The sequence below is a fragment of the Panthera leo genome, chromosome B1 (genome assembly GCF_018350215.1).
Source record: "Panthera leo isolate Ple1 chromosome B1, P.leo_Ple1_pat1.1, whole genome shotgun sequence".
Lineage (NCBI taxonomy): Eukaryota > Metazoa > Chordata > Mammalia > Carnivora > Felidae > Panthera > Panthera leo.
Window position 1 is genome coordinate 101,386,314 of NC_056682.1, and position 19,598 is coordinate 101,405,911.

The 19,598-nt window shown below is 37.6% G+C and overlaps 1 protein-coding gene across 1 annotated transcript; it reads left to right on the top strand.

Moving 5' to 3' along the window:
- The first annotated feature begins 5,987 nt into the window (after positions 1-5,987).
- Positions 5,988-13,141, top strand: IL21 (interleukin 21). The gene is made up of 5 exons (XM_042935574.1): positions 5,988-6,296; positions 6,405-6,440; positions 10,773-10,928; positions 12,718-12,795; positions 12,892-13,141. Exons 1-5 carry the CDS (start codon positions 6,129-6,131, stop codon positions 12,913-12,915), a joined length of 462 nt encoding a protein of 153 aa, XP_042791508.1. The 5' UTR covers positions 5,988-6,128; the 3' UTR covers positions 12,916-13,141.
- Positions 13,142-19,598: the final 6,457 nt, after the last annotated feature.

A 19,598-nucleotide genomic window follows, 5' to 3' on the forward strand; every position in this document is an offset into this window, starting at 1 on the left:
CTGAGGGTTGCTGGAGCGTAGGTAGGAGGGAGATGGGCTAAATGGGTGATGGGCATTAAGGAGGGCACTTGTGATGAGCACTGCGTATATGTAAGTAATGAATCACTAAACTCTACACCTGAAACTAACATTACACTATATGTAACTAACTAGCATTTAAACAAAAACTTTAAAAACAAAACAAAACAAAAAATAAAAAGTAAATTTGCTTCAGTATTGCTTAAAAAAAAAGATATAGATGTTTAAGAATGTTCATTGTAGCATTATTTGTAGGAGATAAAAATTGAAAACAACAAAAAAATCTATCAGTAGGGCTATGAATGAATAAATTATGGTATACAGCTGTGCAATGAAATATTAATCCAGCTATTTAAATAAGATAGCCCCATATATGAATACTGTATGGACTGCTGTCTCTGACGCATTGTTAAGTAAAAAAAAAAAAAGTTGTAGGATATGTATAGTATGATTAAATTTTTATTAAAAAACATATTTTTTATGTCTGCATCTCTATTTCCATATACTTCTATCTCCATATATAATTCTAATTTATTCAATATCTATATATCTATATCCTTTGATATTCTATGTACATAGAAAATAAGTCTATAATGATACATAGTAAACTCTCAAGAGTGTCCCAGGAATGAAAATTGGGGAAGGAAAGGGAGTAATTTCATATTTTGCTTTTTACTTCATACATATGTACTTTGAATTCTTTGTTTTATGACACAGATCCATTACTTTTGTAACTAGAAGATGAAAAGTAGTAATTTTCCAAAAATGATCCTTATACCCAGAAACAGAAGTAACTGTCCAAAATGAGGCCTGTCTTCAGTCTGCAGACTTCTCTCTATGAGATCCTGCTGTTGCCCCTTGAGAGAAAGTTGGGGGGGGGGTTCCTATTCAGGTGATTAACATGGGCTCAGTAGACACCCTAAGAGGAGGACACAGTGAAGACCAATATTGTATTTAAAAAATTTTTATGATCATGTGTTAGGGGCTGCAGGGCCAAGAAAGAAGATGTTTATAGCCACCCATAACTCTAGAGAGGAAGAGAATAGTGTTTCCTTGATCACAGACATTGGACAGGATGCTACATGAGGCTGGTGGAGCTTATCACATCTCCTGATGTGAGGCTGGTGGAGCTTGGTTGATGGAGTGAAGGACATCTGATCTCCAGCCTCACTGAGCCTATGGGTGTCATAGTTATCTAGAGACCAGCCTAGGGATGAGCCATTTGTCTAAATACCTTTAGTTTGAAGGAGTGCTACATATTAGAATACCTTAATATTATTCGAAACAATGGAGGCCTCCCTTCCCAGAGCTTGCTGTGGAAAACATCTAATTCTACCATGAGGGGACAAAGCAAGTGAAAACAGGGAGTATTTGACACATGATGATCACAAGGAAAGGCTGCAAGACAGGACAAGGGAGTTGGGCCAAATAATATCCAGCACAGCTTTGCCCTCGCAAAACCATGAAATAGCAGCATTCATTTTCAGACTTCAAGTTCTCCTTTCTTTTATTCCTCTTACCCTCAGCCTGTTCTGCCTGGCTGGAAGCCTTCCTTCAGTTCCCAGGCTTCATTCCTACCCAGACCAGGAAGTCTCTAAGCACAGTCCATTAGATAAAATGCTTAAAATATGTCCATAAATCCCCTTGGAGGGTGACTAGAGCTTCATGCTTTCGTGGTGATGACCTGGGCTATATTCCTGGAAAGAATGCATGTAGTAGAGCCCACCGCCTCATTGCAAGGCGCCACATTAACACAGAAGCTAAGTAAAAGCAGTGTGCTTTCTATACAAGTATGACGTCCAGCCAGACTGCTGCGCCTCAGCTTTTCCCGTATAGAAAATCTGGAGCCGCCCCACACTCACACAGTGGTGTATGTACACAAAAGAAGCATGGATCACTCTGCCCTTCACAGAAGTCTCTGGAGCCTGAAAAACAAAAACAGCAGCTGTCTGGTATTTCCTTTGAGAAGTGGGTGAAATTTAAGGTTTTCCTCTTCCCACAAACATAAATGCTAAAGTTTGCAAATAATTTCAGGAGGTTTATGGTCCTCTGAAACACACTGATAGTGGTCCCTGGCCGGGGGGGGGGGGGGATGTCCATAGATGCCAAGAAAAACTCTCTTGTGCTAATGGGGAAGGACCACGGGAGGAATGGCACCAGGGTTTTAAAATACCGGAGCTCAGTTGGGCCAAGTATAAAACAAGAAATAGTTGGTTTTTCATTCTCTCCTTTCCTCCATCATTTCCCTTTTTTCTTCCTCCTCAAGAATAAATCCTATATCCTAGACTCGCTCTAGGATATAACTCGTTGCTGTTGAGGCTTAAATGTGACCTCTTCCAGACAAAATGCAGTCAGTTCTGGTATAATGTGACACATACTTTCCTAAAAATCATTGCGCTGTACAACATTGCACAATAACAACCACAGAGCTTACGGGGAAAATGAAATTAGGGGCACAATACTCAAAAAATGTTGTCAGTGACACTTAAAAAAGACAATAGGAACCTAATAAAAAGGGTAGCAGTTTTACACATGTTAAATAGTTAAGAAATACATAAACACTACAATAAATATGGCATCTTACCTAGAAAAAGACCTGAAGTTTGCCCATGGAGGTGAGAGTCAGAGCTATCAAGAAATGGCAACAGAGGGTTTTCGAGCACAGAAAATTATAACACCCGAAGTGGATGAGTATGGCTCATGATATACCTGGTGAATCAAGGCAGCTGGAGGATGTTTGCAGCATTTGTGTGCATTCCTATACAGTTCAAGTCAGCTGGAGGCAGTTTCTGCATTCAAAGATGAAATCACACATAGGCAAACACAAAATTCTTGTTATACTCAAATTGTTCCCTGGTATATTTAATCAGTGGAGTAAATTCCCATTTTTGATACACGCATTAAAGCAGGACTGACTAAAATCTAGGTTATAAAAATGATTATAATTTAAAGAATAAAAAGCCATTAAGACCCCAGTGGAATGATGCCATAAAGGTAGCAGTAGGGTTATCTTGAAGCAGAGGATATGTAACTCAACTAAATCTGAGTCCCCTTACTCCCACCCTAAATTCCATCTAAGCATAGTGATAGATTCAAGTGAAATGCAACTTGGGTTCCATAACTTGGAAACATACTGTCAATCCTAAGCAAATCCTACTTGGTGCCAGGAAGAACTTGTAACAATACACACCAGACTTCCCGAAAGTCCTCATTATACATTTTTGTCCTTATCATCCCACACCGCGTGGTGGCCAACACTAATCTTCCTTCCCTCTTCTCCAGCATTTCTTGTCCCCTCTATGTGCACTCCTCAAAAGCCCAGAAAACAAAATCCCAACCTTTACGGGTTCTCTCATTGCCCCTTCCTCTCTTTCCCACCTTTTTCCCAAGAGTAAAAACTCTATACATAGGTGTGTTACTTTTCTATTGCTGTTGTAACAAATTACCCCTTAACCAGTGGCTTAAAACAGCACAAAAGTTATTCTTTCACAGTTCTAGAGGTCAGAGGTCTCAAATGAGCTTTATGGGGTTAAAATCAGAGTGTTGGCAGGCTGCAGTCCCATAGGCTCCAGGGGAGAACATGTTCTTTGCCTTTCCCAGCTTCTAGAGGCTGCCTGTATCTACTGGCTTCTGGCTCCATATCACTCTGACCTCTGCTTCTATTATCACATCTTCTCTGACTCCTGACACGCCTGCCTTCCTTTTATAAGTACCCCTGTGATTATATCAGGCATACCTGGATAATGTGGGCTAATCTCACATCTCAAGATCATTAATTTAATCACATTTGCAAAGTCCCCTTTGTTATTTAGGGATATATAAAGGTAGCATATTCACGGGTTCTAGGGATTAGCCTACCACACCAGCGATAATGTTCAAAACGCTTCACAACTGATAATGCCACTTAAGGCAGGGTGTCTAAAATGAGCTTTATGGAACTAAAATCAGGGTGTTGGCAGGCTTCACTCTCGTAGGCTCCAGGAGAGAACATGTTCCTTGCCTTTCCCAGCTTCTAGAGGCTGCCTGTATTTACTGGCTTCTGGCCCCATATCACTCTGACCTCTGCTTCTGTTATCACATCTTCTCTAAGACCTCAGAAAGATCTTAGGTCATAATGCTGCAGCAGGACCCTGGAGATCCTGGCATGCTGGTTGATGAATAGTAGAGAGGGCTGGGAGGTCTCAGAGAGGGACTGGGATTTGTAGGGTGTTGGTGAGGCACTCTGGGGCTATAAGGAATGGTTCTCTCTAAGCAATATGAAAGACTTTCCACTTTGTTACAATCAGCACAGTCACACCAGTGCATTTTGGCTGACCACTGACCTGCCATGCTCTTCCTTATCCACAATCAGTACACAAACTTTCTGGGATTTTATCATGTGCTGTATTCACCCCCTTCACCTGGAATGTCTATTTAAGCCTCATCACAACCCAATGATTAGTTCTACACTTATCTTCCTTTTGCAATAACATACCTGGGGTCATATGTGCTATTAATTGCTAGGGCCTGAATCTGAAATTAAGCACTTAACTTTAGAAATTGAGCTCTTAACCATTGTGGTTAGTGTTTACAAGGAGACTCTTTAGGCAGATCAGGAAAGCATGTACAAAGACTGTGCAGGCAATGTTGAGGTACCAAGTGACAACATGTAGTCCACATGCATTTCATAGGTTTACATAGAACCCTCTCCTACAGAATTCAATGCTTATTGGGAGGGCCTCTTGATCATACAGTAAGAATTCTTATCTACTTTGTAAGCACCCAACATGTATAGTCTTAAATAGATATTCTATGATAAAAAAAAAAAAAACAATTATAGTGAAGCAAATCAAGTACAAACTCTAATTTACCTTGTCTACATACAGCCTAGAATAAAGCATGGTTTAAGCATGCAATGAAATAGATGAAGAAACAAATGAATAAGTAAAATCCATAGTCAAGAGTTTTATTTGTAAGACCTGACTGTGGTACAAAACTACTTCTGGTTAGAATATTATATTTAACTTTCTCAAATGAGTAGAGCAGTAGGAACAGAAGCAGCAGCAGAGAGAAAGATGATAAAACCACTAATGGACTTTGAGTCTTTTGTAACCTCTACCTGGTCATAGTTAGAAATGTGTTGCTCATCCCTTGTCTCATATCTAAAAGAATAAGTAACACTACCCCCCCCCCCCTAATAGTTTATGGGTATTTTTGATTTTGCTGTTGAAAAAGTTTTTGGTTTGGACAAGAATGAGAATTAGTACCTTTCATTCATTTAATTGATGCATTGTATAGAAGAGATGGACATCAAAGAGTTTTTTTGTTGTTTTTTAAATGAAAGTAGAGTGAGATCCTGATTGGGAGATGGCATGAATTTCTTTACAGTCTCTTAGAATCATTTATGACACACATAAAAACCAGATTGCTAAGTAAAATGTTAGGAGCCAAGATTAATGTTATTTAAAGATGCTCTCAGGGAGAATTGTAAGCAAATTCTACTTTCAACTCTTTAACCTGATTAAAAGCCTAAATATTCTTGCTAGTTTGGAAAATACCCCTGATATTTAAAATTTCCTAAAATGTAGCTCCCCTCCTACCTTTACGATGGAATACTGGATGATTTCAGTCAAAAGACATAGTTATTACTATAAGAAAAAGTCCTGCAAGAAAGCACATGTTGGCACTTTACTCATTATTGAAGTGCCCTTATGACTGTTAGAGGGAACAGGTAAGATGCTAGGGGAGGCAGAGAAAGAGAGATCAAAGTGTTTTTGTTTACTTCTTTGAAGTTTTGTAGTACCTACTGTTTACCATGCACACTTCTTGATTCATGCTGAAAATTGGAATTCACCCATTTCTCTTTTTCCTGTCTAAGATGCAGATGGGGCACATTTCGTTGACTCCATCAATCCCTGCCCCCCACGCATTAGCACATGCACACGTATACCTAGCCAGTGGAAAAGAAAAAAGGGTTACTCACATTCATCCATTTTACAAAGATTTCCAGGCTGCAATGGGAGGGCTTTACCTCTCCCTGAAGGATGAATAAATAGGTAGCTTTACTGACAACCTGTTCACAGTCAAACTGCAGTGAAAACTGAGACCAAGGTCTTACTCTACTGGCACTTATGAGATCCAGTGCTGGCAACATGGAGAAGATAGTCATCTGCCTGATGGTCATCTTCTTGGGGACAATAGCCCATAAGTCAAGCTTCCAAGAGAAGGATCTCCTCTTGATTAGAATGCGTCAACTTATAGATATTGTTGATCAGCTGCAAAATTATGTGAATTATTTGGTAAGGCCATACTTATCACAACAAAATTTAAATATTATTCTTCAATTAATATAAAAGGTGCTTTTTGACTTATAAAAATAACCCAGAACTAATTTTCTTTTGCTCTAGGAACCTGAACCTCTGCCAGCTCCAGAAGACGTAAAGGTAAGACCAGTTGAATTTATTTGTGATAATATTTGTGACACAAGTTTTTAAATCCAATTAAGAAAGCCATTAACATAGTTATCTAGGAATATACTTAATTTCCATGAATTTGGGGGTTTAATAGTTGGTAAAATAGTTTTTCCTATTTTGGTCAAATATTCATTGACTTACCAGCAAGCCAATCATAAAAACACCACATACCTTATAAAATATATTTTTATCTTCAAATACCTCTAAGAGTCCTTCCAAGTAGCACTATTGAGACAGAATAACAAAACTAGAAAATAAATCTATTCTATGATCAGTTCCTGAATAATGACCAACTAATTAGATTTTAAGAGCCCTTGTAGAATGACAGTTCTTGAGCCCTCCTTTGCAAACCTACCTAAGAAATATAGACACACACCGGAAGAAGCAGAATTCACCTTTTAATAACAAGAAAGAAAGAAAAGAAAGGAAGGAAGGAAGAGAGAAAGAAGAAAGAACAAATTACAGGAACAGCATGGAAGAATGGTAGTATGGAAGTCAAGGCTGTCCTTTAGAATATAATTCCCATATACCTTGGCCTCAGTGAGTCTTGTCTTTGGCCTTTGGAGAGGTCTTTCAAAAGGACTTTTTTCAAAAACTCATCCCATTCTCTTAAGCCATTTAAATCCCTTAGGTCCGAGGAAGAAAAGACCTAGCACGTAGTTCAAGAGGGCTGCGTGCTGGTCTTTTCCTTAGTAACTTCCTTCTAGTCTTCACATCTGGTACCCTGAGGATAGAAATGCAACTGGGGAAATGTTTTCATTGTCTCAGACCTTTAACTGCATAAATTAGAATAACTATAAAAGTGCTACCAGTAATTAGGACACTACAGAGGAGGAGACACATGAAGATACATTGCAAAGAAAACAATTATCGTAAATGACTATGTGTAAAAGTTTAGAAAGTGAATGAGTCACAACCATTGCTTTTCTCTAAAATTCACTCTCTAGCTCTGAACCTAACCACTCTCATTTACTAGGTCTTTTTCTAATAAGCAGCATCTAAAATGAAAGCAGCACATTCAGCTTATTGGAAAGCCTTTTCTAATAAGTGAGAATATTTCTTAATTGATGACCTAATTATCAAAACATACATTTTCAGCATCTCACGCATTTTGTTTAACTGCTGTGGTTAGAGTCCTTTTGGACTAACCCTGTCTATAACTTGCAGAATAAGAAATAAGAAAGATTTCCCATTTTCTAACTTGAGTTGATCCAATGGGTACTTCCTTCATTAAATATCTATGCTTTGTTAAAGATAGAGGCTTTTTACCTTACATCATAATGAGAAGATTTCATCTCAGTGACAGTGTATCTATCTGACAATCTTATCAAACAATGCTGGCTATGATACAAGTGAGTAATGGTATAGCTAAGATCTTTAAGCTATGCTGGCAGGCAAACTTAGGAAGGAAGAAAATAATTCAAGGCCACAGTAGCATTATGTCAAGTTTTTCAGGGCTAGCATCAAAGCAGGGCTCATAAGAGATTTAAAAATAAGGAAAATAAATTTATTTACATGTTGCATGTAAATGTTGATACATTGTGATTATCTCAGATCCCTTATTGGCCTTGCCAGGCATTGTTCTCTTTCTTATAATTATATAACCAGTGATCCTCAACTGGTAATGACTTTGCCCTCCTGACAACATCTGACATTGTCTGGAGAAATTTTGGGTTGTCACAGTTGTGTGTAGGGGAGTGCTTTCTACTTGTCAGAGATGCTAGTAAACATTCTAGAATGCACAGGACAGTCCTAACAACAAAGAATTATCTAGCCCAAAATGTCAATTGTATTGTTATTGAGAAACCCTGATATAAACCTAGTTTGCCTTTGGGACAAAGGTATCTTGCCCAAGACTTCCTAGTGTGAGTGGTCAGGCCTTTCTGTGAGGGGGAAATGTAGGTTAAAAATAAGCTATAAGGAGGCGAATATTTTCAAATATTCAGCTGCAAAACAACAAAGCCAAGCGTGCTTCCTTGCAAAAGCAGCACTTGACTGTTCTCTTTGTTTGTTACTCTTGCTTTTTTGACTTCCGTACTGCTCCCTCTATTTTGCAATAATGTAGGACACACAACTACTCATTTTATCATGTGTTGAAGGATGAAGGAATCAAAGCCTTGCCCTCATAGTTTGCTGCCAGCAAGGCATAGCAAAGGAAAATAATTGTTATGCTCCCAGATGGTGGTTCTACACATGAGTTTGGGTTCATTCTGTAAAGACCAGGAGTGACAAGCCATCCATGGCTGCCTGAAGCAAGGTTAATATCTCCACTCCCCTTCCCAGTGCATCTGTAAGGCAGTTGTCAGGATAGCTTCTCCACTTCTTTTCCTCTCTGAGGCTGCCTTTGGTGTGTGTCTGAAGCCCAATGCAGCAGTTAATTGTCCTGGACTGTACATGGCTGGGGACAGCTCTGCTGCTTGCAGAAAGCACTGAGCAACATACCACCGCCTACTAACACAGGTAAACAAGGAAGGGCATGAGACAGTGCAGCCTGTCATTGTCCAGACGCCATCCAGAGGCTTTCAGAAAAGCTTTCTCAGGCATAAGCTCTTTCATTACTGATCTTGACCATTCCTGGCAATACCAAGGGAGTTCATTCGGTAGGGCCCCTATACTTCTTTGGAACGTAACTTTCTTTCACCATACCCATGTAAATGTTAACTCAGCAAAATGGGCTTCTGTGAGAAATGCTGGTTTCTCAGATCATCACGGATGAAGCAGTTAGTGTTTTCAGTTTCAGCTGGAAAATTTACCTCTTTAAATATGAATATTATTTTTTTCCAGTAAGTTAAGCCGGTTGTGGTCAAAAAGAAGAGAAAAGAAAAAACTTCAACAAACATGAGCATGTGGTTTTCAAGGAAAAAAAAGTGCTATAATTAACATTTATAAATAGTTTCTATTAAATAAGCATTTTGTCAAACATATGGAAAGGATATTACCTTGCCCTTATGAGAGAGGCAAACTGTTCTGATAGAAGGAAACCAGATAAGCTGGTTCTCAGCTTGTGGCTATGTATGCAAAGTAAGCCTGACAGGCTTGTGTCTTAATGATGCATGTTATTAATCAACATTCATATTGGGTAAGCATATGGGTTGGAAAATGCAAAGCAGGCCAGATGCTATTTTCAGCTGATTGTCCATGAGAAGACTCAGATAATTTTGTTATATGTGGAACTGCCCTTGTAGGAACTGAGAGAGATTAAGGTTTCTGGTTTCATATGGCTGTGTCTTCCATGCACATTAGTGAGATAGGGATGCGACTACTGGGGTGGGGTGGGGTGTGGATAGAATAGCATGATATATACACATTGGCTGAAAGAAAAAAGAAACTTGGATACAAGTTTTTAGATCAGCATTAAAATGTTTTTAATAAGTCAATTTAAGTTTTGTTCTTTCGATATATTCCATTTTATTTTCAGTTCGATTTCTAAGATTTTTGAGTTACTACTCTCTAGTTATTTGACTAAACCAAGAGACAAGGTTTTGGTCCTTGTTCCGCCCTCTTCTTCATTCTTTGAGACACCATCCTTAGTTTCTAAGGAATGGTCCTCCGTCCCATTGGTTGCACAAGTCTCAAATTCTGTTCCTTGACTAGGTAGTTCAGGCAGAATCCTACCCTAAGTGACCTAAGAGTGTGAATAGCATTTTAGAAGAGTCATGTGTAGTCTGTCACAGGTGTATGGACTCTTAGATGTAGAATATGCCATCAGAGGTAGATAGCCACTTCCTTCACCCAAAGTAGGGGCATTAACTCATTTACTTCGTTTGGTGACTCCACACGTAGTTATTGAGCACTGACTAGCAATAAGACAGGATGCCAGGTGTTGTGCAAGGTAAGACGTTGCTTGAGACATGTCACTGTTAGATGCTTCCATGAACATTGTAGAGAGAAACAAACAAACAAAAAACAAATAAAAAAGATTGCTAATCAGATTACAGCATATCTCACCCAAAGCTGCAACCAGTCATAGTGTAACTTTTAGAAAATTTAGAAAATTTAGAAGATCCTGTCTACTACCCAGACCTCAAAATGGCATTAGAAATGGAAAAGCTAGAATCCCTCCTTTTGCCTGTAGGGAGGGAAATGTTGTCTCTTCCCTAATATGGGATGAAATTTGACATTGCAGATGCCTCCTTCTAATGAGCCCAAATGCATAGGGCGTGAACTCCTTCCTCACAATCTGCTGAAATAAATGTGATCTAATATGCTGTAGTAGAAGTAGAAAAAGAGGACTGGGAAGGTCATTTACTTTCTGAATAACTTTTGTTTTGTTTACATATATATAAATTATTTCTTTTTCAGAGACACTGCGAACGGTCAGCTTTTTCATGTTTTCAGAAGGTCCAACTAAAGGCAGCAAATACAGGAGGCAATGAACAGATAATCAGTGTGTTAACTAAACAGCTGAAGAGGAAACTACCTCCCACAAATGCAGGCAGAAGACAGAAACACAGACCAGTAAGACTGTCATTTGTCATCTCTCTTATTTGTACTTAGTAACTACATCTCTTACGGTACATAACGCACTTAATACACACATTTGTAGCCAGAGATTCCAGTGCCTTCCTTCCAGTTACACGCTGTCTTTTATGGCGTATTTTGAGAAGTGAAGTCACCTCTTCAAAATCCACAGGCTCAAAAGTGCCCAGAAATCCTGTTAAGAATTTGCTAACAGTCTCTGGTAGCTGGAAGAAGTTAAAATAGCCTCCCAAGGTGAGGAAGTCACTTGGCAGGAAATTTAATTGTGACTTAGGAGTTAAGTATTTTTCTTTCATCATATGGTCACATATAACTTGTATTCTTATTAACAGGAGCTAGGGCCTAGTTTTCCTATAAGAAAAGAGACAGCTTACAGGAGACCAAGAAAAATCTCATATTTTGCCTTCTTCTCTTAAAGAATATTATTGTCCTATATAATCACAGAGTCAGCACTATATTTAAATAGACAGATCTCATTATTTGGCTGGAGAATTTTAATAGTCCCTAGGAGGCCCTGAGACCCTCTTGTATATTTCTTCCTATGCCAACTCATAAGCAATGCTGATACTGTCATCACTAATTCAAGAATTAATCAAAACCAGTGGAATAACACATAAGATAAATTTCTCCAAAATATTTTTTTGAATCAGTTCTCTCTCTTCTAAGGAATTTCACATATGATTCAAATGAAACCTTAATGACATTATCAAAATGATTTTTATTTCCTTTGATTTCTTAGCCAGGTTTCATTGTAAAAAGTATCCCTCTAAAACTTTCCTCATAAAGAAAGGAGCATTTGAAACCCAATAGCAAAGACTTATGAAATGGCAGTGCGGGCACTGAGCTTTTATCTAATTAAGCACCTTTTTTGGTAGATGGGAAAATGAGACCTCATTAAGTGACTTGTCCAAGCCCTGCAAATACTAAGTTGCAGAATGAAAACTAGAACTTACATCTCCTACCTTTCAGTCAAAGGCTCCCACTACAACATCAAATGGGCTTAGAGACATTGAATACCAAGCAAGGGCCTGGTGTTTTTGTTCTCAAAAGGAATAAAGATAAAGAAGAAAATCCCAGAATTAAAAAAAAAAAAAGAAATACAAACAGGCAAGACACATAAGAAAAATTGCTCAATCTTCTTATAATCAAATAAATGCAAGCTAAGGAAATCCTACTTCTTTCCAAAAAAAATTTTAACAGTACTCAATAATAGTACAAATGCTCTGCATGAATACAGGTGGAACTTTTTTACAATATACAGCAAGACAAAAATTTTTATTCCTTTAATTTAGTAATTGTACTTCTAGAAATTTTAAATAAAGATGTATATAAAAATTATTCAGAAATGTTCTTGCATTGTGTGCAATAGTGAAAAGTTAGAACAATCTATGTGCCCCAAAATAGTAACAGTTTGATGGTACGTTGGAATACAGAGCAACAATTATATATATTTTTGAAGAATATTTAACAGGTAGGAAATGCTTGTATATGTTGAGTGTAAATAAAGCTAATTACCAACCAGTGTAAATAACATAAATGCAAAGAAAAAAAACATTGCTGGGAGGATATGCATCAAAAGATTGCAGTGGTTATCTCTGAGGATGGGGATTACAAGTGATTTTTTCCCATTGTTATTTCTTGAACAATTTTATGCACATCTCAAAATTTTTTTCAGTGAACACGGTTTATATCTCTAATTGGAAAAAATATATTTTAACTGAACACTTATTAAATGGGAAAAATGTTGAACTTTTTTGTTGATTTCTAGACATGCCCCTCATGTGATTCTTATGAGAAAACATCACCGAAAGAATTCCTAGAAAGATTGAAATCACTCATCCAAAAGGTATGCAACTGAAATTGTATTTAATTTTCTACTTCATATTTATCTATCCAGATTTCTTCTTACATTTATGTTACTCATGGTATACTATTTCCACAGATGATTCATCAGCATCTCTCCTAGAACAAATGAGATATGAAGGTTCCTGAGGATCTAACTTGAAGCTGGACACTATATTACATACTCTAACACAGTAGTGAAACTCACTTCTTGGTATTCTAAATGGAGGAGTACAACATATTGGTGATGGGGAAAAAGACTCAGATCAGTATTTCAAGTCAGGATTATTTCCCCCCAGTTACTATACAGTTCTTCAGTTTGATCCACATGCTCTGTATCTGGTCAACTTGAAAAAGCTGTCTACTCAATTAAGTCTGATTTCCTATGTTATGGATTTCTATGGTTTCTAAAATTTTTACTTTATATTAGTGCCCAAATATGGCATTCCTTGATGGAGAGAGAAGCTTAAATTTTTTTTTTAAGCTTAAAAATTTTAACCAAAAACATGGTTTGGGAATTTAGTGGTCTTATATTAACCTTGACCTTGATTAGCACAGGAATGAGGTGTCTGATGATCATTAATTTAAAAGTTATATACCTTCATTCAAGATGAGAAATATAGAAGCATAGGGTCAAGATGAAATGTTGGTCTTTATTCTCTTAAGGAAATGGAAACGGAGTGTTTAAAAATGTATATCTGAAGAGTTTATTTTTTATCTCAGAATATCTAACGTATAAATATACAGTTTATTTATGTGCCAGGAGATAGTTTTACTAGATGGCTACAGAAAAAGGTCTTATTTCTTTATTGGGATTTATCAAAAATATTTAAATACTATAGATATGAATGTATTTATGGAATACACTCTTGTAGTCTTTTTTCTGTAAGTCGTTTTAACATACCTTCCCCAGTTCAAGTTCCCTTATAAGCTAACATTTTAAGCTTGTGGAAATGGCAATTAAAACGTATAGAGGGACATATTCAGGTGGTATTCTGGAACAAAATGCATTTTAAGCAAAGTCTTGTAGCTCTCTTCTCAAATTGTTATAATGATTACATGGGAGCGAGCTAGTAACTCCAAATGTCTGTCACCTTTCTTCCTTTCTTTTCTTTCTTCTTTTGAAAGTGACAGACACTTTGTGCTTGCATGCTTTGCATAAGGCAAATTCAATCACTTGTATCAAATCAAAATAAGGAGACAAATCAAGAGGCCAAGACTTCTGTCCTAATAGAAAACAGACTTTTGCATAAACATTCCAATCTTTCAACCATGGATAGTAAAAGTAAGCAACCTGTTCTAACTGCCATTTCTTATCAACTCCAGCAGAGTTTATTTAAATATGAAATTAAAAACTCTAGGAAAATAAAATTTTTGCTAGAATGTCATAAGCTATTTGAGAATCTCTTGTTGTTAAAATGGCTGTGAACGTGCAAGAGGATGTGGGATGGGAAATACTGTATGTTCTGAGAAGAAACATTATCTACTTAGAAGTATTTTTTTTTAAGTACAGATAAATTTATAGTTCTAAAAGATATATTAGCTGTCAATTATTTCATCAAATCTCAATGAAATGTGTCATCAAAAACACGGTATTCTATCTTAAAATTTTAAAATGTTATCACAAAGGGATCATGTAAACAATAATGATGATAACATGCATGTAGAGCCTACCTATGTGTCAAATGGTGCCAGCCCACATTATTGGGATAAAAGCAGAAAGCAGCCACAAAATTGCCTAGGGAAGGATGAAGTCTGTATTTCTTGTTTTTGGCTTTATAGTTGGTGACTTCTTTGACACTGTGATTTTATATTTAAAATAATATATTTATTTTGCTGTGTTTACTGTTAAAATCTCTGTTCTAATCCTTTGACCAGAGATTCTACCTTAAGAGTAAAAATAATTTAACGGGGTGTTGGTTAAGAGCCTTCACTAAACTGAGTTTAAAGACTCAGGTAAAGATCCTAGCAACACTCCAAGAAAAGCACTGCATTGAAATAAACAAGATGAAGAAGTAAGACATGAACAGCTCCATTTTCACTGCTCTGTGTTCAAGACTTAAGCAGCCCTCAAAAGAGATAGAGGCTTACCTACGAACATTACTGTTCACCTACAGATGGTGATACAGGAGGCCTAAAATCTTGCTGGCTGTGAAATCATGGTCACTTGCTTAAATTTGGGGGGTTTCCATTTCCTTATCTGTAGAATGAGGATGTTGGACTGAATCTCTAAAGTCAATTCTACCTTTTTTAGAGCTTTTTGTGTCTATGAATGTCTAAAGTTCTGGATGTTCTGGATACTCTTACAGGAACATCTAACCATACTCTGAGTAAAACTTTCACTAAATCTGATGTTCAGTTGAACAACCTTATTCAATAGCATTTGTAGCAACACTCACTGCAGGAACAAAGAAAATGTTCCCCTCTCCCCCCCAAAAAAGGAAGGAAGAAAGAAAAAAAAAAGGAGAAAAACATTGCAGTAGGTCATGGAAGTTCAGGGAAAATTAATCATGATTTTTACTACTGTAGCTGAAAGTGTCTTCTTTGGACACTTGTATAAAATTGTAGCATTATTATTCTATATTATTGCTCTGTTGTATTTACACTTGCATCTGAGAATTTAGTTTTAATACAAACTATGTACTTTATAACTTAATAATTATTTATTATATATTTGGTTTTAAATGTTTATGTTCATGGCTTCTTATTTAAGACTTGATCATATTAAATACTTCCCAGTCAGTACAACTGTTTTTGTGATTCCCTGGAAACCCTTAATTCAATAGTCTTAGCAGAAAATAAAAGATGATCCTCAGTTTCTGGGAGCATATTGTTTTTATATGTATATTGCTAAGACAGTCTTCTCTCCTTACATACTTTCACTGAAATGGAACCTTCCGCTTCCTGTCTCCACCTCAAGGATATCACGTCCTTTTGCAGCTCTCCCAAATGTATGGCAGGTTCTGAAGGAGTTGAAGATATCCTTGCCAATGCCCATTACATGTACACTCTTGTGTAAAACTCTTTCCTGCTTTGACATTTATCTCATTTAGCTTTTCTGTACCTTTATTTGTTATTGGTGATTGTCATCTCCTGGTCTCTCCTCCATCTTTACAGAGGAGTTAGGCATACTCTTTCCCTTGAATTCAACTTCTGCCATCATCTTGGGTAACTTCAGTGCCCACAAGGAGGATTCTGCCAACACTGCCACTTGCCAGAACATTGACTACCTCAGTTTCAAACACCTGCAGGTGGCCCATTCCCATGGCCATGTGTCAGACTTTATTGCCTTGGAACTATTTTCGGTATGAAATCCTTATATATATAAAGCCATCATCCGCTAGTCTCTTAATTCTTAAACTGCCTTACTTCTACCACATCTGTTCACACACACTCTCTCTCTCTCTCTCTCTCTCTCTCTCTCTCTCTCTCTCTCTCTCAAAATAAAGAAAGAAAAGAAAAGAAAAGAAAAGAAAAGAAAAGAAAAGGAAAGAAAAGAAAACAAAGAATAGTCTCTACATGTGTCTCTACTCCCTCAACTTCTATCTATACATCAAACCACTATAATCTGATTTCTACCCATCCTACACCCTATCTGTGTATTAAAATGCCCTTTCTTTGATCAAAATGACCTTCAAATTACCTAACTCACAAATATGTTTAAGTCCTTATCTTACTTGATCTTATCATGGCTTTTGCTACCTTTAATAACTCTCTTTTCTTCTTTGACTTTGGAGGGTCCTCCTTCTCCAGGTTCTTGTCTTACCTCTCTTACCACACATTCCCCATCTCAGTTGTTGGTTTGCTTTTCTGTGTCCTCCCTTTAGAAGTTGATATCCCTGAGGATTCTGTCCTTGCCACCTTTTCACTTTAAACTTTTCCTTCAATAGTCCAATAGATTCTTGGTGTTTTAAACATGCCCTTGTATGTTGTTTACCCACAAATCTACAGATAAAGGCCAGACCTCTCTGTTAATTCCCAGACCCTTAAATCCAATTTCTCCCTGAAGATTTCCATCTTTATCTTCCAGGCCCTTCATCTCAACATGCCAAAACTGATCTTGTCACTGTTTCCCACTTCCATGACCTCCTCTACTTTCCAGTATTCCCTAATCTTAATTAATGGGAATGCATCTCCAGCCTCCCTGACTCTGCCTTCTCGCTCATTCACTATAACCAATTGGCCACAGGCCTTGCTATTTGTATCTCTTAAGTACATCCTTTCTTTTCCATTCACTCTGTCATCATCTTAATGCAGGCTCTCAGCAATGGTTACAATAACTTTTGATTGGGTTTCTGGTCTCTTGCCTTCTCTTCTCTCCAATCTATCTCTGCATGGTCACCAGAATTATATCTGATCAAATGTAAATTTGATAATGATTTTCCCTTATTTAAAGCCTTTCACTGGTTCTTCTTTGGAATAAAGCTGAGGCCTGAAGCTGGGCATGTAAGACCCTTTATCATCTGCTCCACTCAGCTCCCAGCCTCTTCTCACCTTGAACTTCACATTCCAGCGATTCCTGTCTGCTTCTAGTTCCGACACACCATGCTGTTTCATGCCTCTGTGTCTTTGTACTTGCAGTGGAATATTACTCCTCCACCCTCTCCTCAACATCCAGAAAAACCCTCAGGCAACTGTCAGTATTCAACTTAGTTATCACTTCCTCCAGAAGTATTTCCATCACCATCTCATTCCATCTCTGTGACAGTATTAATCTCTTCTCACTTTTAGAACTTGAGCATACTATGGTTATTAGTTTTAATGTGGTATATACACATTTATTGACCGATACATCTGTTTCCCTTTCCAGAACATAAGCCTCTTTGGTAGAAGGAAGTGCATCTTGCCTGCACAGTGCCTTATATATAGTACATAATATAGTAGAAAACAATGTTCAAAAATTGAGTCAGACCAAATACAAAATACATAATTATGCACTAAAACTTTCCTTGATATGCATTGAAGTTTTCCTTGACATCTCTTTCTCTTACCCATTGAATCCAATTATCAGCAAAGCCTGTCAACTCTGTTTTCAAAATAACTCTAGAAGACAATCATCTGTTGCCATCTCCAGCTTCCACTTTATTTGACTCCACCACCATTTTTCACTTAGATAATTGTAATATTTTCCTAAATTGTTTTCCTGATTTTGTTCTTGCCCCTCACCAAACTTTATTTGCAACAAGCAACCTTAATAATCTTTTAAAACACCAGAGTATGTCACCCCTTAGCTTAAAACCTTCCAATGGCTCCCACCTCATTCAGAAAGCCTGAGTCCTACAACAAGGGCTACATGGTCATTATGTTCCTTCCACTTCTCTAACCTCACTTTCATTCTTCTGACTCAACTCAAGCCACACTGACACTCTTCCCTGTCTCCAGCACTCTAGGAACATTCCCACCCATGGCAGTTGCACTTTCTGTTTCTTTTGTTTGGAATGCTCTCCTGCCAATGTCCACATAGTCCATTCTTTCCCCTCCTTCATGTCCCTGCTTAACCAGGTCTTCTCTATCAGGTCTTCTCTATCATCTCTTTTAAAAGAGGACTACCAGGGGCACCTGGGTGGCTTAGTCGGTTAAGTGGCCAACTCTGGATTTCAGCTCAGGTCATGGGTCATGAGTTTGAGTTGGAGCCCTGCATTTGGCTCTGTGCTCACCATGCAGAGCCTACTTCACCTTCAGATTCTGTCTCCCTGTCTCTGCCCCTCCCCTGCTCATGCTTGCTCACCCTTTCTTTCAAAAATAAAGAAACATTAAAAAAAAAGAGGGCTACCATCCTCTTTAAATTGCAACTTCCCCAAACACTGCTGCTTTATTTTTCTCCATAGCACTTACCATCCTCAACATATATTTTATTTATTTATTTATTTATTTATTTATTTTTAAATTTTTTTAAATGTTTATTTATTTTTGACAGAGAGAGAGAGACAGGGCATGAGTGGGGACGGGCAGAGAGAGAGGAAGACACAGAATCTGAAACAGGCTCCAGGCTCTGAGCTGTCAGCTCAGAGCCCGCAGGGCTCGAACTCACAGACTGCGAGATCATGACCTGAGCTGAAGTCGGACGCTCAACCGACCGAGCCACCCAGGCGCCCCTCAACATATATATTTTAATAATTTATGTGTTTGTTGTCTCTGTCCCCCACCAGAGTGTAAGCTCAATGTGAGCAGAGATTTTTGTTGGTTTTGTTCACTGCTATATAACTGGCACCCAAAACAATGCCTTGATCATAGATAGAAATCACGAAAAATTTGTAGAAAGAATTGATGGATTCTACGATAGCTGGCATTGGAGTTCTGCCACAGGGTTTTCCCAACACATAGTTTGCCTTTTCTTTATTATGCAAGTTGTGTACTATTGAATTTTTTCCCTTATAGCTTCTCCCTGATCTCCAGGTATTTTGTATCTTCTGCAAATTTACTCCCATCCTCTTATCAGATGTAACTACACCTCTTCTATATTTTTCAAGTGATAGCACTTCTCCTTTTATAAAAATAGAAAATTAAAATATCCATAAAACGACTTGGGAGTCACTAAAAATGTCTTTTTCTACCTTCATTCATAATATAATATTATTTTCAAGAAAGTTTCCATGTGTTTTACAAATTATCTTATTTTTCTCCCTTTTTAAAATTTTTCCTTTATTCATTCATCCTGAATGAGATGATAAAGTGCTCTGGAGAAAGACAAGCAGAGAAAGGGGGATGGTTGGGGGGCATGTGTGGGGCAGATGAGAACAGTTTTAGCTAGAATGAAAACCTACATCCAATGGAATTTTTTGTTACTTCCAGTGAGCTTAAATGAGG